General features: G+C 40.2%; 1 protein-coding gene across 4 annotated transcripts in view; it reads right to left on the reverse strand.

Annotated features, from left to right (window-relative positions):
• Positions 1–913: 913 nt before the first annotated feature.
• Positions 914–27,948, reverse strand: part of Amot (angiomotin) — a 59,344-nt gene continuing 32,309 nt past the window's right edge. For 3 of the 4 annotated variants that reach the window (XM_036174541.1, XM_036174539.1, XM_036174540.1), the window contains 7 exons: positions 27,222–27,367; positions 16,775–16,924; positions 15,203–15,393; positions 7,771–7,893; positions 6,738–6,970; positions 4,852–5,637; positions 914–4,671 (listed from right to left, as the gene is read on the reverse strand). In XM_036174541.1, the coding sequence (XP_036030434.1) occupies positions 4,574–4,671; positions 4,852–5,637; positions 6,738–6,970; positions 7,771–7,893; positions 15,203–15,393; positions 16,775–16,924; positions 27,222–27,367 (1,727 nt within the window). In that variant the 3' untranslated portion in view covers positions 914–4,573. The remainder of the gene's footprint in view (positions 4,672–4,851; positions 5,638–6,737; positions 6,971–7,770; positions 7,894–15,202; positions 15,394–16,774; positions 16,925–27,221; positions 27,368–27,948) is intronic. The other variant, XM_036174542.1, reaches the window with a different exon arrangement.

A 27,948-nucleotide genomic window follows, 5' to 3' on the forward strand; every position in this document is an offset into this window, starting at 1 on the left:
TTATTACCACCTTTTTTTGTGCTGAAAAGGAGGGGCTTGTTTTCTTCCATACAGTTTTCAAATAACTCACCATAAATATGGAGGGAATAAAGTCCCAACTCATATGTGTATAAATTGTGTCCCTGATCAATCTCATTTGTATCATCAATCAAAAACAGGTCACTTCAAAGTCCTTGTGGACCCTTTCTTCCCCAGTTAGGTTTCAAACTCACTAGTAAACATGAAGAACTGAGAAGACAGTGTAAAGACAGCCTTATCATTTTTAGTGAGGACCCAACTCATGTGGTTTTTGCTTTTCTTGATTTATTTTTATTTATTATTTACATTCATATGTGGCTGTATGTTTTGATTAATCCACCTCCACTCCCTCCCTTCAACACTTCCCATACCTCACCACCACTTTTCCCTCCCTGTTTCATATGCTCCTGTTTAAACCCACTGACTCCTCTTGTGTTGGCAGTATGTGCATGGGTGTGACTTGCCTTTTTAACAAGCCCCTTTATAACTGATGAATTGGCACAATGAACAGTTACAAAAGGAATCCCAAAGTGTGTGGGGGAGATGCTTCCAAAATGTTAACCCACAAATTAATTATCTGCTTTGCATGGTCATCATTCTATCCCTCAGAACCAGGAAACAAAAAGGTGTAAAGCATTTTACTATATATTGCACTTGTAAATGAAAAGACTGATTAGAGAATGCTGCCTGTTACGTTGTCTGAAGATTTTTTAATTACTTCCCATACTTTGAGCAAATGCAAATTCTGTTGCTGGTACAGGACAGTTTCATTGTGCACTGAATTAAAAGTAATTACTAACATCACACAGAGCCTATATCCAGGAAACACATTTTCCACACAGTGCTGCATTTTCAAACAGCTAACTTTATTGTCGGTGAAAAGATAGGCACAAAGTGGATTTAACCTGCTTAACTTTATTTGATCTAGCTCTCTTGATTACAGAATAGGATCACAACCAGTAAGAGACCACATATATTAAACCAAAAGTAATTCTTCTTGAACAATCTGCCAACCCCATCTAGCCATTTATTAAATGCATGCCATTGATAACAAAGGCAGTCAGAAGGAGATTTGAAAGTTTCTCGTAACCCATCCTTGCTACCAGAAGAAAATGTGTATGCTTCTAAACCCTTGTCCTGCTGTCAATGGTGGCACTTGGAAGAAGAATTTCTAAAGATTGTGGTAGGCAGCAATTGGTAACAGTGAACCCACAGCCAATACCTTCCTTTGAGAACATTTTCTGGAAGAAGGAACATATTTTAAGTAACACATTCCATGTATGAGTAAGCATTTAAGATAACAGATTGTATGGCTAACAGACATGTGCATTTATTAAGCGAGCACATACATCTATACTTTAAGCTGCCACATTATTTAGATTCTTCATAAAAAGTAGCTTGGGAATCAGTATATTAGACCCACTCAACAGTGCAAAAGTAAAAAGACAACACAACAGGGATCTTGCTAGATTTCCTGTCACAGATTATGGCAGATGTTTCAAGTTTCTACTGTCCCATCACCCTGCAGCTCAAAAGCAACACTGACATTCAAACCTTCATTAAGACAACAGTCACAGTATGTGACTTTCAAAGGAAGTTTAAGCTGATTATACTTCCCCAACTATGTTAACAGTTTTCTATCAAGTATAGTTCAATCAAATGCAATTTTGCTGGACATGGGACATTGCAGGTAACAAATGAATTATAAGATCCTCATAGACCACCAGACAGTAAAAGTTAAGACAACAAATGCCCCTTCCTCTTCTGGGGTGCCAGGAAAATGCATAAATTTTACTGTAGATAGGAGGAATTCCAGGAAGAGGCTCCAAATGTTACATCCACACAGCTGTGAAGAGGGGGAGGGACTAATTTGAGATTTATCCCATATAACTGAAAATTTAAACTGATAGCTAGTAGAAATTTTCTCAAAAGGTGGAATCTGTGTGGTCCATAAACAGACTACAGCAACATAGTCTTCCTCGATCTCTTAGACATACAATGTCCTCGCAAATTGTCTGGGACTAAAAACTGAACAGGACTTCCTCTAGTGTGGAAGGCCAGAGAGGTTCTGGAAAGTTCAAAATAGTACTTCAGCAAGGACTTCCTTCTTTCCCCAAACACATAATTCTACAGTGATGGTTACCACACAGTGAGGAACATATCATATCTGTCACTTTCCAGAATGCAATAAGAATCATGGCTCCCAGAGTCAGCCCTGATCCTAGCAATGTGCTGTCATCAGGAGGGGACAGGAAAAGTTTCTTTCATTTACATTCATTTGCTTGGACAGAAAGTAGCTCTCCTGGTGCTTGCTGCCTGATTCTTCTACTGTCTGAAGGATTTTTTTTCTTGCAATAAAAATTGCTGTGAATGAGCATTATTAATGCTTTTCAATTTCTATTTGGTGTTCACTGTTTAACTGAGGACCAATGTACTGGATGATAATTTTGTTATTAATAATGTGAAAAACTAGTTAAAAGCTATAGTATTGCCTTCCCTCATTTATACAGACACACACACACACACACACACACACACACAGACACACACACACACACAAATCCGTTGGAAGGTAATTAGGAACTACACAAGAATACAGGTAAATATAGCACTCTTATACTCACAGAGGAATACATAAAATGACCCTAGACACCTGATTTTATAGTGAAAAACAGTTGAGTTGATTTCTTAGGAGTTCATTTCATGTAGCTCAATGATTAAATGGGGTGAGGAAGAGAACAGTTCCATACAAGGCACTCCAGCAGAGACAAGAATTCAGAAACCCAAACAATCTAGTCAAACCAATAAGATTTTCATAAAGTAGGCATACCCCAGACTAGAAAGATGCCTTTTCTTCAAAACAGGCTCTTCATATATATATATATGAGAGAGAGAGAGAGAGAGAGAGAGAGAGAGAGAATCATTTCCCAAAATGGGTAGTAATTGGCAGAACAGATAGATGTGCTGTGTGATCTTGAAAAAGTCACTAAACTTTTCCAAGTCTCAGATTCCTCATCACTAAAATGAGAAGGTAGAGCTACATTGCTAGATAAAGTTCCTTCCCATCACTGAAGCCCATGGCATAATATACAGGCTTCCATCTATCAATCTGATTTCTAACTTAACCTATCACTAAATTTCTATCCCCCTTTACCTATTAACCCCCACCTCTGCACTCCTTACCCTCCCTAGACCCCAGAAAACTGATCTTAATGATACTAGCTGCAGTTCTATCACCTTAATGAAGGGCAGAGATTAAGGACAAGGACCTGTGACAACGGACACCGTCTGTGTCCTTTAGAGGCAGCCCTATGGCAAGGCTCCCTGTTTGGTCCCGCCCGTGTATACATTCTCAACTGCTTCCCAAAGGGATTCCAAGATGGAGTCACTGGCAGTGAGAAGAGGTAGTTGAGGAGACTGCTGCAATCAACCTCTCTCCTGACTGCAGCCTGGTACTTTGGACTTCTTACGTTATTTCCATGGAGCTGATGGTTGCATATGCCTTTGAAGACACATGCTAAGAATTTGCAAAAGCAAAAATGAAAAATTTCAAAGTACTACCCAGAAATTCAACACATTCAACCTGTCAAAAAGATGTTTCCTCATTTTGCAAATTGTTGGCAAACAAAGACTGGTGAACCAGCCACTGAATCTGCATTGGGGAAGAAATACAGGCTAAGTCAGTCAACTGGTCTAATTTAAGGTGACTGAGCCATGTTCATGACTATACCCCGACCACTAAAGCCCACATGCAGCATCTCATGAAGCCCTCCATTAAGGCTTCTAACATCTAACGCCCTAGGAGAGAGGAATTCATGCATCACTGTTTATTTACTCTCCTACGATCTGAAAGCAATATATTAATTATCCAAATGCATAAATTATTCCAGAGTATATATATGAATGTATGAACCTCCAGGAGGGAACTAGAAGAATCCACTTCCAAAGCACCATTGAAATGGAGATAAATACCATCAACATGAGGGAGCAGGTAACTGGCAACTAGGAGAGAGAATTGGTTCCAGTACCCTTCTTAACCCCAATACTCTTCCTTTTCTCCAGCTTCCAAAGCTCCTAAATGTTTTTCTTTTCTCAGTTCAAAGTAAGAACTCTCTATGGCTGTTGTCTAGGCAGTCACTAGACAAAGCAGCAAGTCTTCAAATTCTCTCTGAATTTCCACTTCTGAACTACGTGTTACAAACTGCCTTCCACACATACTGTATTCTTCAATGAAAAAAAAAATGACCTCAAATTGGGAAATTTCAAAACAAATCAAATCAACGGACATTACTACCTGTTGATAGTCCATGATTTGTATCAATCCCAACAATAAGCTTTAGAGCCCATCCTGCTTAACCTATCCTTTCGAGGTACTCCCTATAAAATAGACTGGAATTCTCATGGTATTAATTAAGTACTGCAATAGTCCAATAAAAAGTCCCTTTAAAAAATCATCCCCACCTCCCAACCCCATCATCGCCCCAGATTAAACAAACAAAAGGGAAAAATGATTAAAAGAACTCTTGCTGATAACTTCAGCTCTTGATTATGCTGTTTAGATGAGATATTCCACCATCTCTGCATCAGGCTCTTGACCCAGGATCTGAATGGGTGCTTTTCTTTCCAGAGTACTGGAATGGAAAACAGGACCATCTGAAAGGAAATGAAAGGTTAGAAAAGACTTAGAGACAAACTGAAAAAAAAAAAAAAAAAAAAAAAGCATTTGCAGAAGCTCAGGGAACATTCAACTCTGTCAAAATGGCAGGCATCAACTAATTGATCTACACCTCAGAACCAAAGCAGAAGATACCTGCTACAGAAAATTGGGATTACCTGGCTTGTCTGGGTTGCACATCAGATTTGGTGTGGACAAACGGAGTGGTCCAGAACTGGTACCTGGACTTGCAGAACCCTCAGCCTGAACCAAAGCAGGAGTTGGAGTCGGAGATGGAGTAGGAACTGCATTCGGAGCTGGAGTTGATGCTTGAGTCGGAGTCGGAGCAGAAGCCTGAGCCATTGCTGGAGCCGGAATCGGGGCTGGAGCTGGAACCGGAGCCGAAGCAGCTGGAGCAGCCTGAACAGCAGTAGTGGCGGCAGAAGCAGAAGCAGCAGCAGCAGCAGCAACAGCAGCAGCAGGAGTGGGAGAAACAGTAGCAGAAGTAAGAGATGAAGCAGCTGGAATCTGAACAGCCGCAGCTGAAGAGACAGCATTTGCTGGAGAGACAGCATTTGCTGGAGAGACAGCAGCAGCAAGAGCAGCAGCATTTGCTGGAGATGGGGCATTGGCGACAGCAGTAGCAGCTGGAGCAGCAGCAGCAGCAACAGCAACTGGAGCAGCAGCTACCATGATAGTGGTGTTGGTGGCAGCTGGGGCAGTGTTGGTGGCAGCAGTTGCAGTGATGGCAGCAGCAGTGGCAGCAGCAGCAACTGGAACAGCCACTGGAACAGAGATGGGAGTGACAGCTGCGGTTTTGGATGATTCCGATCCACGTTCGGTTTGGGTGCTGCAGTCTCGACTGCCTGTCTTCGAGTGAGCTGAGAGAAGGGGAGTAGATGGAGGCACAGGTGAAGGTGTGGATGGGACAGACTCAGCACGGTAGTCTCCACCCAGAAGAATGCCTACAGATGAAGCAAGGGACAAGAGAAAAGTAGGTGATTCCTGTCTAGATACTGATGAACTATTCACCATTGTCGGAGTTCAGGAAAAGAACATATTTGACATTTTTCTTTGAAAAGTGTTTCTTTTTGCCTCTGGGATCCTACATCTCCTACCACGGCTAAAGGTTGGTTTTGGACTTAGAGGATCCCTTCTCTTCTTCATTATCTAATTCTCAGCACAACATATTAAACCTGTAAGTGTCCTTGGTACCTGGTAGATTTTTTCCCCCATTAGCGATTATGGCAGACAAACTTCTCAGAGATCTGTTCTGTTCCAGTAATATTAATACCCCACATTACCAGAGAGCTGAAAAGAAGCCCTGGCTATGAGGTACCTGTAGATGGGTATCCATGAGGGTGATTTTAGTTGTGCAACCAACAGGGCCAAACATGACAATGGCCCCCAGAACGTTTACTCTAACTAAAGAATACTGCAAAAGCCAGAGGACCAAGGAAGGCACGATGAACAACAATATACTTAAAATATGTATTTGTTTGCTTCCGCAGGATCAAAAATGTGCCTCAGTATCTATGGGACTCTGAGGCTTTACTTAGAGAGGATGAAATGGACAGGAATTGAACCAAAAAAGCACATTCTATTCTCATATCAGAACATTCTGGTAACAAAAGCTGCCACCTGACCCCATTAGCTTAAAGAGAACTTTGGGTCCCCTTTCTGTAGGGGAGGAAATAACACAGGAGTGCTGTAATTTTGAATTTTGCCTGAGATGAAGTCAGTTTGGGTTTTGAACAAAGTTCCCATGTGGCAAAAGCCAAACCAGAATTTTTTACATAAAATTCAAGTTATCTTCCTTCCCATCCCCAAAGACTTCAGGATTCTCATTTTTTTTTCAGGCTTTGGCCTCAGTTAACATTCTTATCATGAGACTTCAGAGCTCTTGGGCATGCAGCTAGTTCTATTGGGGAGTGGGGGGAGTAACCTCCATTTCTCCTTTCTAGAACCTGGACCATTGTCTCTTTTCCATGCTATGTCTAATACACCAAGACATGTTCTAAGCATGTCACTGTGAAGTCCCTTGTTTGCTTTTTATTTTCCTTACCTAGGCTCCCCTTCCAGCTTTTGTCATCTCGCTTCTCCTCCATTATGGGGGTACCAGTCAGGGTAGACGAGTGGGCAAGCAAGCCTGAGCCAGCATTGGAAATGGACATCAGAGACTTGGCTGGCCTCATGGATGACAGCTGCTCTGTCTTGCTTGGCTCCTTTCTGGAGCGTTGCTGCAGCACTTTGATCATGGCATCCTTTTCAATAATCTGGGCATGGAGGGTCTTAATTCTAAAAGGCAATGAGAAAGCACACACAGAAACTTGGTTGTTACCTCTATATTCTGATCTCATTGCCTAAATGGATTTGCATTCCCATTATCTTTTCAATGAAGTGTTGGTCTAGTTAATTCTGAGTCAGAGGGAAGGGTCAATATGTTAGAGCTTTAAAGAAAAAAAATGCACCCTCTGGACTGCTAAGTAGATGCAAGAGAGCATCTAAGAACTTCTGCGGACACATTAGAAAATCAAAGTCAAATATAGGCAAACAGAAATGCTATATATGAAAGAAGTCATTATTTGCTGAAGGAACACTTCCATAGTAACAGTAAGTTCAGTGAAAAGATGTAATCTTCTACTAATAAGACATGATCTCCAGGTAATAAGTAAATGACAGTGAGTCTAAAAAAGATATTGGGTGCTGTATTTCCCAGTGTGAACAGATGTTTTGTTGAGAAGTCGACTGTATTATAGAATTGAACTGTAGTGCTATGAAGAATACCTCAGAGTACGAATGTCAAAAACTCAGATCTAGCAGAATGCAAATGGAAAACAATTACAAAATCCAGGAGAAAGCAACTCTACTTGGAGTTGTGTAGTTAGTAAAAACGTTCATTATAAAGGTCATCATCACATCAAACCTTAGGTAACCTTAGGCACATCACATCAAACGTTAGGCAGGGCTGAAAAGCTGGGGACAGGCTACACAATCAAGTTCATCACTTATGAAAAAACTTTCTTGTTCTTCTCTATTGATCTAGATGGTCTCAATATTAACTTCTCAACTCGTCTGGGTCCACATCCAGATTTTACCTTCCTTCCATGTCCAAGCAACGCTTGTTGGCCATCAGGATTTCTTCCTCTTCCTTCTGGATGCGGGCCTCTAAGGCTGTGTCATAGCTGGTGTTAGGAGAGTGGCTAATGACTGTTGTGTCTCTGAGAAGGAAAATGGGGTAGTGATGATGATGAGCAGGCATCAAAATCGATAGATGTTATTCTTTATCCTAAGTCAATGGAGACGTTGCTAAAAGGTTTTAAACTAAAATTCTTCTCAAGAGGAATGGTTGGTTTCTGAGTGATTAACTGGCAAGAGCTTTCAGCAAGTAAGATTTCAGGATGGAAGATGAACTGGCATAGACGTGGCTGCCAAAGTCAGCAGGGATTTGGTAAGACGTGTATACACTGCCTTGCAGAACTGGATAAGCATGTCTCCCCAAACCTTCTAGCAGCTAGCCCCATTCAACATTTCAGGTCACCAAACAGCAAGAGGGATATGTACACTTTCCACTTTATTCTCCCAATGGTCACAAAGTGGAAAGGTTAAAATTTGAAGGAAATCAGAGGATTGCTGGCATTTGAGTGTCATTTACATATGAGGGCTAGAAACAAACAACAGGCACATAAACAGCAAAAAATCAGTTTAGGCACATGAACTAACAAAAAGGGCCTTTGATTCATTGCTATTTGGTTCTTTATCTAATCTACATCGGAACCATTCTATCACTGAATGCATGAGCTTATACCAACTAAATGACTGTTCTTTTGCCAGAATCCCACCTGTGCAAGGAGTCATCATGTTCCACCTGAAATTGTTTCAGGCCATTAACTCAACAAGGAGAAATGTGTGCATCAGAGAGAATGGCAGAGGCTGAAAGGGGGAGGGGAAGAGAGACAAAAGACGGAAATAGAGATGAGGAGTGAGGGAAAGAGATAGGAATTATGATTAAGGGAAGATACATAGAATTGCAAAGGTTACACAGGAAATCAGGACAAGGATGAACTGGAGAAGGATGAACTGGCCCTGCTTCACTGTACTTCTTCCAGATCCTAGGCATATTATCTGCTGGAAGCTAGACAGCTATGTTCTCTTAGCACTGAGATTATGATGAGTACATGTTGGATGTAATATAACAGGGGGATGAACAGGTGGTAAGTTAACGTTAAGACTGGAGAAGTTTGGTAGGCTGCCACAAAAACCACTGTTGTTCCAATACCTATAGCTCATTTGCAAAGTTGATACCATTTATTGGAATTGGCAAGAGGTGGGAGGGATACAGTTGCTCTCATCATTTGCCAAATTCAAACTATTTTAGCATCCCAAAATTATGTATTCCTCCCGTGCAATCCACTTGCTCATAATCCTGCTGGACTAAGAGGAAACTGTATTGGATAGTATTTACTCTAGACAGCCCCAGGATCAAGTCTCAGCTTCCACAAACACTCTGCCACTTACAACTTTTCTGATCTCCAAAAGTTAGTTACATGCTTTATGCTTACTCTTCCTCACATGCAAAATGACAAGTAAAGTGGCAGTTCCTTCCACTTTACGTAAAATAAAATTATTCACATAAAAACATATACCACCAGGCACAGTGAAGGCATTCAACGATGCATTTTAACACTGAGAAGCGCATAGGTAGAAAGAGAATAACAAAAAGCGGCTATGACTTTAAGACATTCTACCCGTTGGTGTAATCCTGAAGGCCATTCCTGCCCTAACAGAGTGCCAAGGGAAGCTGAAGGCTAACACTTTGGAGCCAAGCCTCTTGAAAAGGGCATGGTGTCTACAGACACTGGGGGCTTGAACGTACAGTTTGTCATTGGGGGAACTAGTGCTGGCCTACTGCCACTTTCATTGCATAAAAGACCAGTTTGGGTACATAGAGCCCTGCCAGCTAATTGATATGGACACTGTGAACTCCTCAGGAATGGAGCCTGAAAATGTGGGGCACTTAGTGAATTCCTACAGGGCTGCCAGGACAGCCCTCAGCATCCATCTTCCTTGTAGAAGACTAAGGCTATGAAGCCAATGGCTTTGCAAATGCGAGCTAGCACAGCATTTAAAGGAACAAGTTCTAGTGCTCTGAGACTGTCCTCAAGAATATCAGGAGATCCTGGTTGCAGTCAGAAAACAGTGTGCAAAGCCAAAGACACATGCCCTGAACCTGATATACCATCATCTCAAATTCTTAAATAAACAGATATCCCCCAAATTATCTCTTCTTTTCTCTGATAATCCAAACTATAGTACTCTTGAGATTGTCACTCACAACTTCCGAATTAAAATGCCTTTTTTCCATGACAGAGTTTCTCTGTATGTAGCCCTGGAACGCGCTCTGTAGACCAAAGTGATCCACCTGCCTCTGCCTTCTGAGTACTAGGATTAAAGGCATGGGCCACCACAGCCTAGCTCAATTTAAAATACCTAGTGGCCTTTTAAACTTCACCTTGACTAGTGTGGTGATTCATGCCTGCAATCCTAGCAGTTAGGAAGCTGAGACAGGACACTACAAGTTCAAGACCAGCTCTATACAGCAAGTTTTAGGCAAGGAAAAATAAAATCACATAGTAAGACCCTGTCTCAAAGGATCAAAAATACTTTTTAAAAGTCAATCAATTAATATGTTTCATCTTTTCCTATGGGTAGCATTCTGCTGCTTATTTAATACAAGAACTTCACCATAAATAAGTAGAATGTTGTGGGAGGCCAGAGAGGAGAAACACGTGGAAGTGATTAGTTGCTGGCTGCAGGAAACTTGCAAGGGAAGACAAAAGATAAATAATTAACCACTACAGGAATGAGTTTGGACTTTAGTCTAATAGGCAGTGAAAATTACTAGAGCTTTTTGTGGGGTATGAAAGGACCTGTGCCAAGCTTTAGGACAATAGCACTATCTGTTGCTGAAATGTGATGGATGGACCAGGAGAGGCACTTGAATCAAGAAGACCAGTTAGGAAGGTGATTGCAGTAATCCCATGAGGTGATATTGAAAACACAAACCAGTAATGAAGCAAGGGAAATGGGAACCGGCTGTAGGAGAGAGGTGTGATTGAACTTAGAGACCATGTGAACAACAGCATTAGGGAGATGAAACAATAAATGAGAACTGTATTGGTAATTCAAATCCTGGAGTATTGTTTGCTGTCACAGGAAACCAAGGAGAGAATTTTTGGAAAGTGCTGATGCCCTTAGATGTCAGAGATATTGGAGTAAAGTTGTCTTGAGAACACCCTTAAGACAAGATCCCATAAGTTGCTGGAGATTTTCGGTTTAAGCCCAGAGATGGCAGAACTGTTATTGCAGCATTTGTCTTATTTCAGAGAAGTCATGGTAGAAAACAAGGCAACTCTAAGAGAATACAGACTAAGAGGCAGAATATGGAAGCTGGGAGAGGCCATTGGGGGAAGAACAAATAGCCATGTGTATGTAGTATGTGTCTTCTTCCTGCCCTCTCTTACTTTACTTCCCCCTTTTCTGAATTCACATTTCCCAAAACAAAACTGAACCATTCCAAGCACAGTTAACAACCCAATTCAGTAAATCCAACCTAACAGAATACAGGGTTGATGGGTTGTTATCGTGCTATCTTTTTGCTGCTCTTCAGGCATAAATTCACCGTTTATGAGCTCAAACTCAAAATCTGTATTGCCAAATCTGGTCTTCTGAGAATGAACAAGAACTTCTTGGTAGGAATTTCCATTCATCATATTAAGTACCTAGATTCTCTAGAGAAGCAGTAACTCAGAGCCTGAAGGCAGGAAATGATGGTGCAATTATTTATAATGCTTCCAGGTGCCTAAGTAATAAGCCTCAACTAATAATGCTATATTGAACAGCTAATGATATCAAGTTCACCATCATTGAGCCACACCACATCTAGAGGACAGTTAAAGTGATAAAATGTTTAAATTCTGGCTCTTCTGCCCCTCATAATGGATTTATAGATGATATAATTCCTCTGTGCCTGAGAGTAGATGACAGCACCTACTGGATAAGCAGTAAGTTCAAAGTTCTCAGAAGAGCACTGCCTGTTTTTGACAAATAAAGTAGATTTTCTAGTACCCTTTGGATAAAAATATTAAATGTCAAATACTATCTTATTTTATATAGGGTCTTGTATAGCCTAGGCTGGCTTTGAACTCACAGCCTTTCTCCCTGGCCCTCTTATGTACTGAGATAACAGGTCTGTGCCACCATCACCACAAGTACTTATTTTAAATAAGAAAAAAATTTAAGTAACTTTCTAGAGAAGCCAAAAACCTTCAATATATTCTTTCTTTTCCCCCTTTCCTTCCTTTCCTTCCTTTTCACTGAACACAACTTACCTATGTGTACTAATAATCAGTATCACTGTCTACTCCCAGATACTTCCAGTCCCCTATTCCTGCCATCATTGGATCAACAGCTTTCCCTTAACAAAAGGTTGTCAGAATCTAAGTACTGTACAGGGTATAAACGGACTACCCTAGCATGCCTTCTAATCCAAGAAAATAAACTTTTTTTACTCTTATGTTAAAATTTGTATTTTTATTATATCTAAAGGGCCCAAACTGGAAATAATCCAAATAGCCATCATCAGGTGGCTGGATAAGTGATCTATGATACATCCATTGCATGGCACATTACACAGAAACAAAAGAGGCTATTAATGCATACATCAACTGGGAAGACTCCAAATAGTTACGCTGAACACAGAAGGAAACCAAGAAGTGTTCAACTCCTTTTATATTGACACTCTAGGAAAGAAGTTGGTCATTTTATGACAGGAACTAGATGAGTCATTGTCTAGGGAGAAAGCATCAAGTTTAAGGGACTCAAGGTCACGTGAGAACGTGTCTTCTGTTTCGATTTTGGTAGTGGCTCCACTGTTGTATTCCTTTCCCCAAATTCATCAAATTGTACTCTTGAAGAGATTAATTTTGACTGTGTTGCCTAATATTTTAACTGAAAAAAATACTCTGTCATCTGTAACTATTACTGATATTACTCAAACAAGGTGACTTAATTGTGACACATGTTGCTTACCTATGAGCTACCTGTCATAGACCTGTGAGGTTTAGAATATTTTACATTTTACATTAAGATGCTGATAGAAGACACAGACACCAGGAAGAGTGTTAAAATTTTGTACTAATTAAATTTGGGGATGTAAGTTACACATTCAGAAACAAGATCTTTCCCTCTCTGCCTCCTCTCCTCTCTTTCCTTCCTTCCTCCCCTTCCTTCCTTCCTTCTTCCTTCCTTCCTTCCTCCCTTCCTTCCTCCCTCCCTCCCTCTCTCCCTCACTCCCTTCTTTCCTTCCTCCCTTCCTTCCTTCCTTTCTTCCCTCATTTTTCTTCTTTCCTTTCTTAATCCAATTCCAAGCACTTTCCATCTACAGCATTTAAAAATTGCATTGGAAAAAAAATTGCATTGGATGAAAAACATAAAGCTTTTTATATGTTAGTGACCTAGTAACTACCACAGAAAGGGGTCATGGGGCAGACTCTTCTTGTCTACCTTTAGATTGGCTAGTGGGAGGGTAACAAATGAAAAAGGAATGTGAAGAGATTTTGGAAAGGTAGACAGAAAAGCCTGTAAGTTAAGAAATAATATTTTCTAGCTGTTACTCCCCAGATTTGTCATCTAATGAAGAATGAAGAAAAGGAAACAACTCTCCATTGTAAAGTGTAATGATACTATTATCTTTGAAAATATAGCACAAAACATTAGGCGAAGGAGCTGGAGGAATCATCTAGTCTAACTCACTTATGTTACAGGAGTTCCACTACAATCTTGCTCTCATTCTCTCCTGTTGTCTGGATCAGTTTACAAACAGTCCAGATTTCAAATGTTTGCCTCTGGTAGAAGGTGTTCCTACTAGCTAGGAACACTGGGAACAGGCTGTGTTTTATCATATTAAATGATAATTGTACATATTTTGCTGAAAACAGTAATTACATGAACACTTACTACCTATGATATAAAGCAATTCAATTGAAATCTAATGTAATTTATAGAAGCCAGCATATTTTGGACATAGATCTATAAGGGAATTCTCTCTACTTTCTGGAGAGGAGAGGAGGAATGGGTGTTCTGTCTTTTTATATATAAGGCCCCCTCATGCCAAGCACCTTTCTAGCTTTCCTGTACTTTGCCCTGGAGTCCATTCTGTGGTCAGTCTCAAGATACTGCCTTCAAACATTGTCTCATAGCCCACACCATCACATGTTATATCATTCAAGGCATCTGCATAAATCTCTCTGGCTCACCATTACTAGGATTCCAGCATCAGTCTTTCACAAATGACTCTGAACAAATGCTGCACTTCTTTGGGAGCCTGGAGGTAATCTGACACTACATTCTGCTTCAGATCTGCCCCCAAGCCTTGTGACCATCTTCTGGCACAGCTGGAGTTTCCTTGGACACCATTATGACACTGGCTTTCACTGAGCATGCTTTTCTCAGGAAACAAAGCCAGGGAGGCTATGAAGACCTCAGTCCATTAGAGATATAAGGCTATCTGGAGACAGGATGGTCACATGGAAGATGGAAAAAGTACTCCTGGAGAATCATGAGCAGGTTGAAAACATGCCAGTCCATCTCTTACACTGATCCATTCCACACATCTATCACTGCTTAATGTCTAGCAAGTGCTGGGCTCTACTGATGTACCACATTTGGAAGAATGTAAAAAACACTGCTGTTTCTATTAACTTTCTGGATAGAAGCCTGTTTGGGAGCAATATACTCTAAACCACCTTCAATACTCAAGTCTATGTCCAGGTTCTGTTCATAATCACAACCTAAGTCATTACCTGAATATAACTGAGTTGTTTCTTTCCCAGCTAATAGTTATGAACAGCAACAACATAGAAAAACTAGTGAAGAGTAATTGTTTCCTCTAAAAGCTAATAATTATTTTTTATAATATACAAAGAAGGTGCCCAAGAAACCAGAAATAACGCTCTTCTTGCCTTTTTTTCTCTCCGGTACCAGGTAGAATGATACTACTTATATGTGATGAGCTCAGGAATACAGAGAATGTGGCCTTCAAATATAGACCTTCTCAAAGGGCAGTGATGGACTCATGTTCGGCACATACCCAGAAAGAACTATCAAATGGCAGCAGCTACTCCTCAATGACATTTACTTTCTGGGTGGACTACACAACTTGCACATGTGGCTAAGAGGAGACAAGGTGTCCAAATATTTAGCTAAGCCCACCCGCAATGCCCCAGCTCGCTCCTATGGCAAATTCAATTATGATTCCAAAAAGTCCATAAGGCAGAATTTTTGAAGTACTTAAACCTCTGTACCCAAAGCCACCTAGCCCATGTATAATCTGAAGAAAGAAATATATTTGAGGAGAAACTGGAGGCGGAGGAGTGCTAAAGGAGACTAAACATTGGGAAGTCCTGAATTACCCTCTCTGGTTTTCCCAATCTCATCTATCAACTAGCGGCCCTCCTACCAGCTACTTACCTCTGTGCAGCCACAGTTGCAGCAGCATCCAGAGCAAAATGTCTCATCACATTCTCTTCTAAATACTTCTGCTCCCACTTTGTCATATCTGCTTCCAGGGCCAGAATTCTCTCCTCCTTTTCCCGAAGGAGCTCCGTCAGTGTAGCAGCATTGTATTCTGAAGCATTGGCGGGCTGAGAGTTGCCCTGGCGCTGTGCAGAGGACAACAGGACCCTTCAAGTTAGTGAAAGAACTTCAGGGCTCCAAGTCCACTTGAAGATCATTGATTATTTATTTATATCTATTGATTTATTTAATATTGATGACTTTCTAAGACAGGATCTCACTCTGTAGCTTTGGCTAGTCTTGAACTCAGGAATGCCCTGACACAGCTCCCCTCCCAAATCCAATTTGAGCTTTCATTTTATATGGAAGAGATTGCCCAAGTAAGCTATTCTGGTCATCTGTCTGTTTGTATAGTGGTAGAAGTGGTAGAGATCGAATCTAGATTCATGCATCCTAGGCAAACACTCTACCACTGAGCTATAGCTCCAGGCCTCAGGCTAACTGAAGTTCCTTTTTGAATGCTGTGAGGACTAGTGAAGGGCTCCAACCACAGCTCTTAGTTTGAATACTGATTCAAAACAAGGAGGACCTTAGATCTCTACAGGACTTGGGCTTGCAATATGAACCGCCCTTTACCAGAAAAAGAATCTACCTTATCAAATTGCTATGTTGTTGAGAAATTAATGAAATAAAAACTGCAAAAACTATTCCTAATTTATGAGATTTTTTTGGTGAGTTATGCAACATTTTTGGGGGGAGGGGGCTTGATTTTTTTTCCTCCTCTAAACCCAATAAATAGTATGAGCAGTAGATTTCTAAAGACCACCTCCAGCTGCATGTGGTGGTGTACACCTGCACAGACTGCACTGGAGGACAGTCTGGACTACATGAGACCTGCCCAAGATCTCCAAATGTCTAAGAATCTAGATTTGTAGCTGTTTCACTTCATATAGGCTCTTTTGTTCTCATTCAAAGCCTTCTGCAGTAACATGGGGAGATGGTGAAAATATAAAGATAAGAAAGCTTTTAAATGCCTTTAGTGTTTTTGCTAAACATCAACTAAAATTAAAAAAAAAAAAACCACCCAGGAATAATGGTATTTCTTTTCTTTCTTTCCTTCATTCCATACCTGGTAAGACTCAGGAAATGGATGAAACTCACAAGCCCCAAGATGTAAGGAAGCAAACAATATTTCCAAGGTTAAGGTACCTAACACAAGATTCCTAAGTTCCCTCCCGGAGGTTATATAAGCAGTAACAATTGCTGGAGAGAAAAAAAAAATTCTGATTAATGGAGAAGCCTGCGAGTTGGGCAGGGACCTTTAGCGATTCAGCTGTAATGAGTCATCACCAATGCTGGGGCAAGCTTTACAGCTGCATTTGAGTCACCTATACTTTTATAAGGAGCCCCTCGCCAGTATTTCTATAAGTAACCCTAATAGACAGAATGGTTCATTAAGATCCACTCGGGCAGAATCATTTCACTGCTCTATCATCTCTGCCCATCCCCAGGAAGTCAACACAGTACCTGCTGGATTCTAAGGGATTCCAGTTCCCTCTCCAAACGTGTCCGCAGTCGGTGCTCCAGCTGCTCGCGTTTCTCACAGGCTGCCTGGAGCTGCACTAGGGCCTGCTGCATCTTCTCCACCTTATCGACATACACTTGCTTCTTCTTCAGCTGGAAATCCAGGTTGGCAGATTTGCAAATGGAAAGAAAAAATGGCAACAGGGTCAGTTATGAAACCCCCAAAATCCAGCCTTGTATTGAGATTTCCTCCTGTTTCAAAAAGAATGAAATGTGAGATGAACCTTTGGGATGAGCAGCTGGTTGCCATGTATTATCTCGTACAAATAATGTCAGCAACAACAAAGATGGGAGCCTCTCTTGAATCCTTCCTCCTTCCTAAAGTCTACGTCTTCTCCAAGGCCACAGCCCTCAAAACAATACCTTGGAATGCAAGACTGTCACTTTCCCTGTCATGATTGTCCTCCCTTCTGTTCTTTACTCTAAATGACAATGTCTGGGGGAAAGGATGTTTCAGTTTAGTTCTCACAGTTGATCAATGATAAAAGTGGGAGTAGAAGAGAGAGAATGGTTTCATTTGGTAAAGAATCCTACCCCCTTTAACTGTTTTTACACTGGCTATTTGTGTGCGGGGGTGAGGACACATGCTCATGGCCACATAAATGGTCACACACTGCAATGGGCACACAGAAGTCAGAAGACAACTTGTGAGACTTGGTTCTCTCCTTCTGTCATTTGCTTTCCAGGATCCAACTGAGGTTGTCAGGTTTGGTGGCAAGGCCTTTAGCTACTCAGCCATTTTACCAGCCCATGTCCCTTTAAAGAAGTACTGCCTCTTTTCCCAGGCTCGGGCTGGAGAAAGCAGCTACTAACAATATAAAGAGGCTAGAAATGTCTTTCTGAAAATTGTCCGTGGTTGTGATCCAAAACAACCTACATTGGTTCACTTGGAAAACTTCTTCTGCTTCTCTAATTAGAGAACCATCATCCAAGTGATGGTTGAAATGCCTTTTGGTCTCCTCAGGACCATCAGTGTCCCACTTATTTAAAAAAAAAAAAAAAAAAAACCAACAAATTATTTGGCATTTTTATTTCCAAAGTTGGGGGTTGATGACTATGGCTTGTCCACCTCTTACCTTTATTCTGGAGCCAAGGATCCCTAAATACTTAAATGAATCAATCTATATATCTCAGTGAATGATTGAGTCAAACATGATTCTCCACATTTGCAAGTCTATAAGTCATACACCCAAGCAAAAGTTGAGATAACTGGGATTAAGAATGTGAGGTCTTTGTATCCTTTACCTTTGCAAGCCAAATCCTGGCTCTGCAGGAATGAGTGAGGAAGCAATTGGAGAGCCTTAAATAATCTATTCATACTTCAACATCCAAGATGATTGGAAAACAGGCAGGCAGCCTTACCATCTTGCTTGCAAAAGAATAGACTCTGCTTCTCACAATACCTGGGAGATCAACTTGTAACCTCTTTCTAAAATAGAACTCCTCTGAAGTGAGGTACACCTGCCATTATCATTCCCCTCAAGGATAAAGATTAAAATAAGTTAAAATATTATTGCTTTATTGCTAACTTGAATTAAAAACTAAACTCAGGCATTTGACTATGGGTAATTCCTAAGCCCTGAGTGACTTCAATAGGTAGCTGCAATATAAGAAGTTGCTCATAGTACCAACATTGTCCACATAGCTTTGATGAAGCCAACAGGACCCATCAGAACTTCTTGGGGCAGAAACCAGTTATCTCCTTCATGTTAATGAGTCAAAAATCCCAATTCTGTTGTATTTTCATTTCAACAGCACTGCCACTTACTAGTGGGGGAAACAATATTTGTTTTGAATCCTCCTCTATCCACATTAGAATTACTGACCTTTCTTCCTGTGGTGGGAAACCTATCATACATTTTCCTACCTTCAGACCTATGGCATATCTTTTGGTCATGAGAAGGCAAAACCCGTTAAACTGTTTCAATGTTTTGTTGACATTTCCTTTCAAGATAGACTTCATTCACTCTAGCACTATAACCCAACAGTGGTAGCTTTAAGTCTAGATGTTTTGCAGGTTAAGAGCATTTCTGAGGGTATAAAATAAACAAATAAACCATGATATTCTGCCACTCATTAAGATTAAGCCTTTCTTTTCTGATTAGGACAAGCAAGACATTTAATTTAGGGCAGGGAAGACTCTGCCTTTCTATTTGCTAAGCTTTTGGTACTGAGAGAGAAGGAATCATTCTTTATCCTTCACCTTTGGGGTTCTGTAATGTTCTTGAGCTATTTGGAGCTGAATGCATTTATTTGTGAATCTGAAAACCCTAAGGGAGCAGTTTCATGTTAATGTAGAGAATGTGAACTATAATTACGAAGGCTTACAGCAGTTATACTTAAAGGCAATTAAACAGACAGCATGCAGTTCTTGCCTTGATAGTGAAGTACAGCAGTGTAAGCTCTGAAAACTGAGAAGCAAGCAATCCAGTGTCATGCCAAACTTTCTACATCCTGTCTTTCTCAAAAAGGAAAACTAAATATCCTATGAAAAGCACTCCCAGAAAGAGGAGTCACCCAGCCAGCCTCCTGAATGAGAAAACAACCCTGGATGGGTTCTCTGAGTTTGCTGAAAACAGGCATATAGTTTAGACAAATTCTGCAGAACCAGTTAAGAAAATAATGACCATTATTGCTGTCATACCCGGCCTCTTTAAATGAAAGCTTATAGCTCACCCACAATCACAAGCACCTGGGAGGCGCTTAACCCCTAGGTATGTCACAATGGAAAGTGACAATTCTTGAATGCTCCCCATGCAGGGCTCTATGAATGTAATTTACAAACTTAGCCATCTTCTTCTAAGTTATATATTCCACATTTGTCGATCACCTCTAAGCACCACAACCCATGTGCTTTAACTTCATTACTATCCTAGATTTTATGTTTTACTTTTCCCTTCATCATGGTGAACCCCCTTATCTTCTCAGTCTCTCCTTTACAGTTATTTACGCTGTTAAGCTCCTCCAATATTAGATTACTGATTGCAACAGTAGGTCCCCAGTTTTACCTTTTAAAACCATTGGAAATAGTGCCGTTTCTTTCTTATGTAAACAACGTATAGACAATAAAAATCTAATGTCCTAAGTTCTCATACTGCCTGAGTCCCCATCCTGGTGTTCTCACTTAAGAGCTATGCAACTTGAGGAACATTGCTTAAATCTCTCTGAACTTCAGTTTTGATTTCTCCCCTGAGCCTTTATTCCTCATTAATCAATAACATAGACATGACAATAATGTGGTGTACCTCTATAAGGGTCAAATGAGATACCACAGAAAGTGCTTAGAAGAGCATCCACTATACAACATCCTTGGCAGTTTGTTTTGTTTTGTTTTTCTTCTTCTTTAGGGGAAAAAGTCATGCCAAGTTAGACAGGTTCCAATGCTCTCACTTGTGAATGTTCTTTACAAGTAATCTTAATGTGCTTCTCATTGTCTTAGTGACCCTCAGGAAAATAACATCATTTCATAAAACTATAACCAGGTAAACACTAGGCCTCAAATAGTCTATGCAAAGAAGGAGCTAAGTATAAATGTACAGAACCAAGCTTAGCTGTGTGTTGAAGATACAGTTAGAAGGAACCATTCACCATCTACAATGACAATATTTTCTTGAAAATGCTATAGTTTGGGAGAGAGTGCTTCTACGTTATGACAAAGAAATACTTTGCCTCTCACAAAGACCCTTAAATGAAGAAACAAAACACATTCTCTCCTATCTCTCTCCCCATCCCATTTACCTTCATAAATCCACATGAAAATGTATATTTGACAACACAGTGAAGGTAAAGGAACATAGTGGCAATGAAGAGACTTTTAGTTCTAGTCCTTGGTCGGCTATGAACGACAACTTCCCCATTCTCTGCCTCCAAGTCTCCTTCTGTTAGCAAACAAATGTGAAGCAATAAGAGGGGAAGTTTGGGAATCAGCAAAGCAAAATGGCCATTACTCTGGCAGGCCCACAGAGTGGTGACAGCTACCTCCCAGCCATTTACGACTGAGTACAGCAGTTGCAACCAACACTACATTGGCCTCAAAAATCAAAACCATTTATTGTTTACTGTCAGCATGGTATTTTAGGAAAAACAAACAAACAACAACAACAAAAACAAAACGCATCAATCTCTGAAGACTTTCAAAACTTCAAACTGTATTCCAGAGTTCTAATATTTTGTAGAGACACTTAGCGAGCCACTCCATGGACGGGTTGACTCAACTATCTCCTCTGTTGTATATGAATGTATTAGGACTCTACATAAAACAGAGCTTTGTCTGTCTGTGTACTCACATGCCTTCTTGTTTCTGATGTTGTTTTTCCTAAAGAACTGGCTATCTACCTTATACCACTCAATCATCTTGTTTGTCTGAGATGGAGTTTTCCTAAACTGCCCAAGCTGACCTCAAACTTCAGATCCTCCTGCCAGAATGCTGGAATTACAGGGATACTCTACTCTACCTAACTTGACTTCTACCTTTTCATAAAACTGATGCATCATTGTTACATAATATTATTTAGGGTTCTCATATACCTTTCAGTGTTTCACCCCACACTGCTTAGGAATTCCTTCTCCACAAAGATTTAAGAAGTTTTAAAAAACCCACTAAACTAGACAGATAATTTATGATGACTTCTACAGGTCTTTAGACTCCCATAGTTCACAAACCTAGGAGTTCCAAAAATATTCAACAATGAGCAATATCTAAAAGTGCTAAATAAAATAACATCTTAAATAGGACCCTAGAATATTGTATAGTCATAATCATGGAGGTTAAGAACTAAGTAAATGCTCTGTGTATGTTTTTATGACAGATCACAAAAAAATGTGTACTTTACATAGAATCCTAGATGATTTATGTTTTGATGTCTTCAGTTTTCAAGAAATTATGAGTTTCCAAATCCACAGGAGTGGCTCAGATCTTCATGTGGAAAATGAGTTTTCAAAACCACAGATTAGTCATTCTGAGTTTCTAGTCAAGCCCTGTACCCATGAGTTCCTAGAAGAAGCCAAGTAAATCCATCATTCCAATCTAAATCCCTCTGGTTATCCAGTGAAAAGAAAAAATAATTCCATCCATTTAAGTTTTCTTAGTGAACACTCGTTCTCAAAATTTGTCAGAGATATTTCCCTTCCCTTCCTCTAGCCCATATTCTCTCAGTTTGTCTCCTTAACCCATTATTTCCCTTTGCATCATCTTTGATGAATCTTATCCTCACCCCATCCATGAACTACTGTATCCCAAAGGTTCAGTCTATGACATCTTCCATTTTTGTCTCTCTACCAATGTTTCTTAACTATTTGTTTGCTTGGCCAATTCACTATAAGGGTTTCAAATCATTCCTATTCAGGACAGATTTTTAAAGGAGAATCTTATCTAAGTATCATGGTGCAGGTGTGTAAAGACTGAGGGTAGAGGACCAAGTGTTCAAGACCAACCTCCTCAACTATATAAACCTGTCACTCTCTCACTCTCTCTCAAAATACATACATACATACATACATACACACACACACACACACACACACACACACACACACACACACACACACACACCACAGATTCACAGATGCACAGACCCGTAAAGGGAATCATTAAAAATCATAAGAAATTGGAGAAAGAACACCAGGAAAGTAATCTGATAAGGAACAGGGCAAATCCTCTTGTGCTAAAATCATATTTTCCACTGCTCTTCTGTAAGAATTTGAACCCATTCCCAAGAATTTGGCAGATACCATAACCTCTTCTGACTCAGGAAAATCTGATCCCCACAAATGAATACCACGTGATGGCATCTCTTCCCTCCTTCCAACAACTGTGGGTGTCTTTCAAACTGATTTTTTTTTTTTTGAAGAGAGCTATACCCAAAATTAGTTTTAGAGCACCTCAAGCTAACCACTTGTCTCAGGCCTTCACAGGGAAGTTTCTTAATCCATCGTTTTCCCATTTCTTTACAGGAAGACAAGAAGCAGGGCTAGCGGTGTTGGCATTTTTTATAGATTTCTCTCTTAATTTCCTGCCTAATCAGTGCTTTAATATTCTCATCTGAGGTTCCTAGAGGATAGAAAACATGTCTGTTGTTGTTATTTATTTTCTTTTTCTTTTGTTACTTGAGTTCAAACCCAGACCTTTAACACCAGGCAAGTACTCTTCCATTGAAGAGTATATATCAACAGCTAGCTGTAAATATTTTCTAAGATTAAAAATACAGATGTGTAGGCAGAGGGAACAAATTATTTAATGCTAGCTGATTGAGCACTGACATATACAGGCACCCATTTTCTCAAAGACACCGAGGCTGATGCAGAACTAAATTCAGTGCCTTTATTATATCTGATTTGTCTCTTGCCTTCTATTGCCTACAAATATTATTTTGTAAACATCATATCTATAGTATATTTTCTCCATTCTTCTCCTTCATACAATGAGTTTTTAATGTTGTTCTATGAGCTTTCAGTAGTTCTAGTTTGATCTGATTTAGTTTTACCCGGTGACCCTGCTTAAGTCAGGGTTCACATTGAAGCAATTTGGTAACACTAGCCTGGTATTAGCAAGCTGCCTCTGTCCTTGCCAAAAAGTCTGTGGTCTGCTGGTAGATATTAAAAGACTTAAAGAGTAAAACACCACCTCTGGAAACTTACTGCCTTGGGAATAAAGAAACCTACAAGGCTTCTACCTTGGGAATAAAAAAAAAAACCATAGACATAAAGGAATGAGTGAGTAAAAGAAGTAAACTATGAGAGGTCACCTATTTCAATTTGGTATGTGGACATTTCAATGTGGTGTGTGGAAAAAATTCATATTTTTTAAGAAGACTAAAACAACCATCACTTACTACAAAGAAACTGCACTGTCATAGGCATAAGAAAGTTCACGATTTGATGAAGTGCCTTTCAAATAAATTGATAGTTCATCCGCAGAATACCCTGGGAAATGCCTGGGTGCATGTGTACCTTATCCTATTAACCCTCTAAGTGTATACATAATTCACATTCTTAGACTTCCACTCAAATGTGTAATGCATTTTAACTACTGTATAAGCTTAAACTTTACCACTGGAGTCCAACTGGTTAAAACTTACTGGAGAGTATTAAACATATTAATGTTTATATATAAGACATCTTCCTCTACTACTGGAAAAGAGGAATCTGGTGTATTACTTGGTAGAGAGGTGATATAGCAGAAATTATCTTTAGAACAAAACAAAACAAAAAGCCAAATACATTTAGTAGTGGGGGACATAGGAAGATTGACAAATGTGAGTGCTTAAGAATGCTGGTTGTCATGGAGCGCAACAAGGTGTAGGTACATTTGAGAAGTGGATGAGGGGGCAACAGGACTTTGAGAGCTACATGGACTTGGACTATCTTGACAAGAGTGACAAGTCTAAATCATCACCAGTCACTCGAAGGGTGAACGGGTTAACACTTTAGCCCCTTCTTCCTCAAGTTGTATAGTGTTCATTCTAGCCCCAAATACATTTCGCTGGCTCGCTCTGCCACTCCTCTTACCTGCTTCTTTATACATTCCTGTACACAGTATGCTCACCCTCAGCATCTTCCCGCTCTGATTTTGCCAAGTCCGTTTTTCCCACCATCCCTGAAACAATTACCCAAGCCACTGCTTCAACTCTGTATTCTCCTAATGTAGCAGCCGGCCAGAAGCCCAGGCTGCCTTGAGTCTTGTGAGAAGATATGCCAGACATCCATGGAAACTCCCCAGTGAGGTTAATTTAGAGGGGATCGGGAAGCTCTCCGTGAATGTGAGAATATTGCACTTGCTTTAGGACACAGAGCTTTTTTGACACGTTTAATTGGTGTCAACTTCAATAAGGCCCATGTGTCTCAAAAGATAAGGGTAAGGAGGTCCGGAATGCATCATTTACCTCATCTGGCTGTCTGCTACTCAGGCTGTAGACTGATTTTAAGGTCTGTATCACAGTGACTTGTCAGGGAAACAGATCTATTCATCCCTGCCCTAGCAAAATAGTTCTGTGGGTGTCATAAGAGCATGGTTTAGAGAGAAATAAGCACTGAACTAGTGAGCAATTGAAAGTTATGGCAGCTCTTGCCTGAGGTGGCCCTTCCGTGGAATGCTTAGAAGGGTGACTGTAGAGACCTACAGGCAGGAGGCACAGTGGATTAGAAAAATGAAATGAATGTCAAGGAATGTACCTACATGAGGGCTTTCAAGAGGTGAAGGTATAAAAGAACCCAAGGGTCCTTGAATCAATACATTTCTAATTTTCCCTGCCATCTTGATGCAATGAAAACTAATTAACTGAGTGACCCTGAACTTCAAAAGCTGAGAAAATCCTCCCCTCACAAAAGACCTGTTTTGAGAATGCTCTTATAAATCTGATTTGCAAAATAGGCAAGAGAACTTCTCCCTGGAAAAATTCCACATTTCATAAAGCCAGACATGAGCCATACAATGTACATTTACATAGGGCCCAAGCAGGTCTTTTGGTGTATCTCTCCGCTTTCCAACATGGCCTTCCTTAAGCCATGACCACCAAGCATAAGAAAACCTTATCTACTCATGAATCAGTCAGTCTCTGTCTCCCTCCCTCTCACTTTGTGTTTTGAGACACAGTCTCACTGTGTATCTCTGCCTGTCCTGGTACTCACTGTGTAGACCAAGCTGGCATTGGACACACCAAAATCCACCTGCTTCTGCCTCCTAACTAACTGCTGGGATCACAGACATGTGCCACCACACCCAGCACAAAAACCACTCATAAGACAGAAACAGTCATTGATTTTGTGAAGGGGCTATACTAAAGGCCACATATCAAACAGTTTCAGAGTTAGTGACTCCTAATATTCCATATTGAACAGTTTAACCCTGAATAATCAAGGCCTCCTAGGGAACCAGTCACATCAGGATGATGTGAAGAGGCTTCGAGGCTCTGTTGTTTTCCATGAAGTAATATTTATTTCTAAGATAGAGGCCTGAAGAAGTAATACATGTTGATTTTCTACAACTTGAAGTTAACACTTTGGCAAGTGAGGCTAAAGGTTATCCTGGATCACATGGTATTATCTCCTGGTAAAGTGAACCCACAACCTAACTTCAACCAGTTTTTAATGCTCAGAAAAAACAACAGAGGAAATCTGTAAGTCTGGAGATCTCCAGCAACTAGGGCCATTCTTAGTGAGGGACAGGAAGCAGGCAATTAATGGAGGCAGGGAAGACATTTCATATACAACAGCCACAACGTCATTTAGTTGCTAAAACTACAACTTTATTTTGTTTCCAGTTCATAAGGCTTTCAACTTCTAAGATAATGAAGGTATTACTATTGTTTTCAGAAAGGGTTTCACTGTATAACTTAGGCTGGCCTTAAACTTGCTAAGTAGCCCAAGTGGCTTCCTACTAGAGATTGATGACAGTTATTATTTCTCTTAAAATAATTCAAATTTCAAAATAGAATTTAATAAGATTTGAATTTCTTAGTCAATTTACAATTCATATTTTTGTTGGAATATACTCATTCCCAAAAGTTCAAAACATTTAAGAGTTAATTGTACTCTAGTATAATCACAACCAACATCCAGGACTAATTAATTCATGACAGTACAGCAGCCAAGTTCTCTCTTTTTCAAAGGATCACAGTTTAGTGTTGCAATAGAACAACTTCTACATGGATACTAATCAAATACATATTTAAATCATATTTTTATAGTTCAGGGGCCCTTGTATTTGTCAAGGGATGGCTCCATCCACTCACAAAGAGCTGACAAATTCAGCCACACCACATAATAACATTCTTTAAAACTAGTCTCTAAGCCGCAACAAAGATCTTTAGCAATGCATTCTTCTGACATAAACTGTAAACTCTCCCTGGGTCTTATTCTGTGTTGGACCTCTGAAGACTGCTTCCATCTCCAAACCAAATTGTCAAATTCAATAGCAAAATATGTGGCCATAAAGATGCATTTCTGATCTAAGACAAGAGACACGCTTGTCTTCCCATCAAGTATGGGAAGAATAGGGCCATTCCAATTTCAGTATCATTGGAGTACTTTAAAATATCTGGAATCATTCTATATTCTTCAAAAATGAAGCTTTAAGGCTGGGTAAGAAGAAGCTTAAGGCAGGGCTAGGTATTAGGGAGAATTTAGGGTATGAAAAACATGTATTCAATGAATGAGAGAATGGAAATTGCCTCCTTTGAGTGTAACGATTTCATATTATGGAGCAAAAGAAAGGAACGTGCAGAAAATGAAATCCAAATCAACACACTCATGTCAGCACAGTTGTAACCAGAAGCAAATGATGGCCCTCTCTCTGGTGCAAGATTGTGGAAGCTGACTATTCAAAAGCATAAGAAGCCCGTGAGTTCCCCAGCTCTCCTATTCTCAAGCTCATATGCTACCTGAGGACACCTACCTCCTCTTCCAGCTTCACCACCTTTGCCTGGGCATTGCTCAATGCCTGATCTCGGATTTCAATGTGTCTCCTTTGGTCTTCATTGGTAGAACGAGCAGTAGCCAGCTCTGCTTCTAGCTTCTCCTTCTCCCGCTGGCTTTCTTTATCTGTGAGGACATGGAATATCAAGACTGTCATCCTGAAGCTGGGTCAAAGCCTTAAGTGAGCAAAGCTAATAAGTCATATATAGTACATGAGTACATGACAGCGTACATGCTTCTAGCACATGGCTGAAAGAATCAAAATTTACAACATCTAGATTTTACCACTGGAAGTAATGGATAAGTACATATAAAATGTCATAAAATAAAAAAGAATTAAGCACCAGGCAGTGGTGGCAAAGGTAGGCAGATCTCTGTGAGTTTGAGGCCAACCTGGGCTACAGAGTGAGTTCCCAGAAAGGCGCAAAGCTACACCAAAAAGAGCTGTCTCAAAAAAAAAAAAAAAAAACAATTAAGCATTACACAACAACACACACACATACATGTATATACATGTATGCATACATCCACATACTTCACAGAGTAAGTTCATTTCCTCAGTTTTGTTTTTTATAAAATGTTCTTATATTGGCAAAAGAGTAACTAAGCTGAGATCTAGAGAAAGCTCTCACAGAAGTCAAGTCCATAGGGCAAGCTTCTGTCCTCAAAGTAGGAGACAGATGGACAGAGAATCACAATTTACCAAA

The sequence above is a fragment of the Onychomys torridus genome, chromosome X (assembly GCF_903995425.1).
Source record: "Onychomys torridus chromosome X, mOncTor1.1, whole genome shotgun sequence".
NCBI lineage: Eukaryota > Metazoa > Chordata > Mammalia > Rodentia > Cricetidae > Onychomys > Onychomys torridus.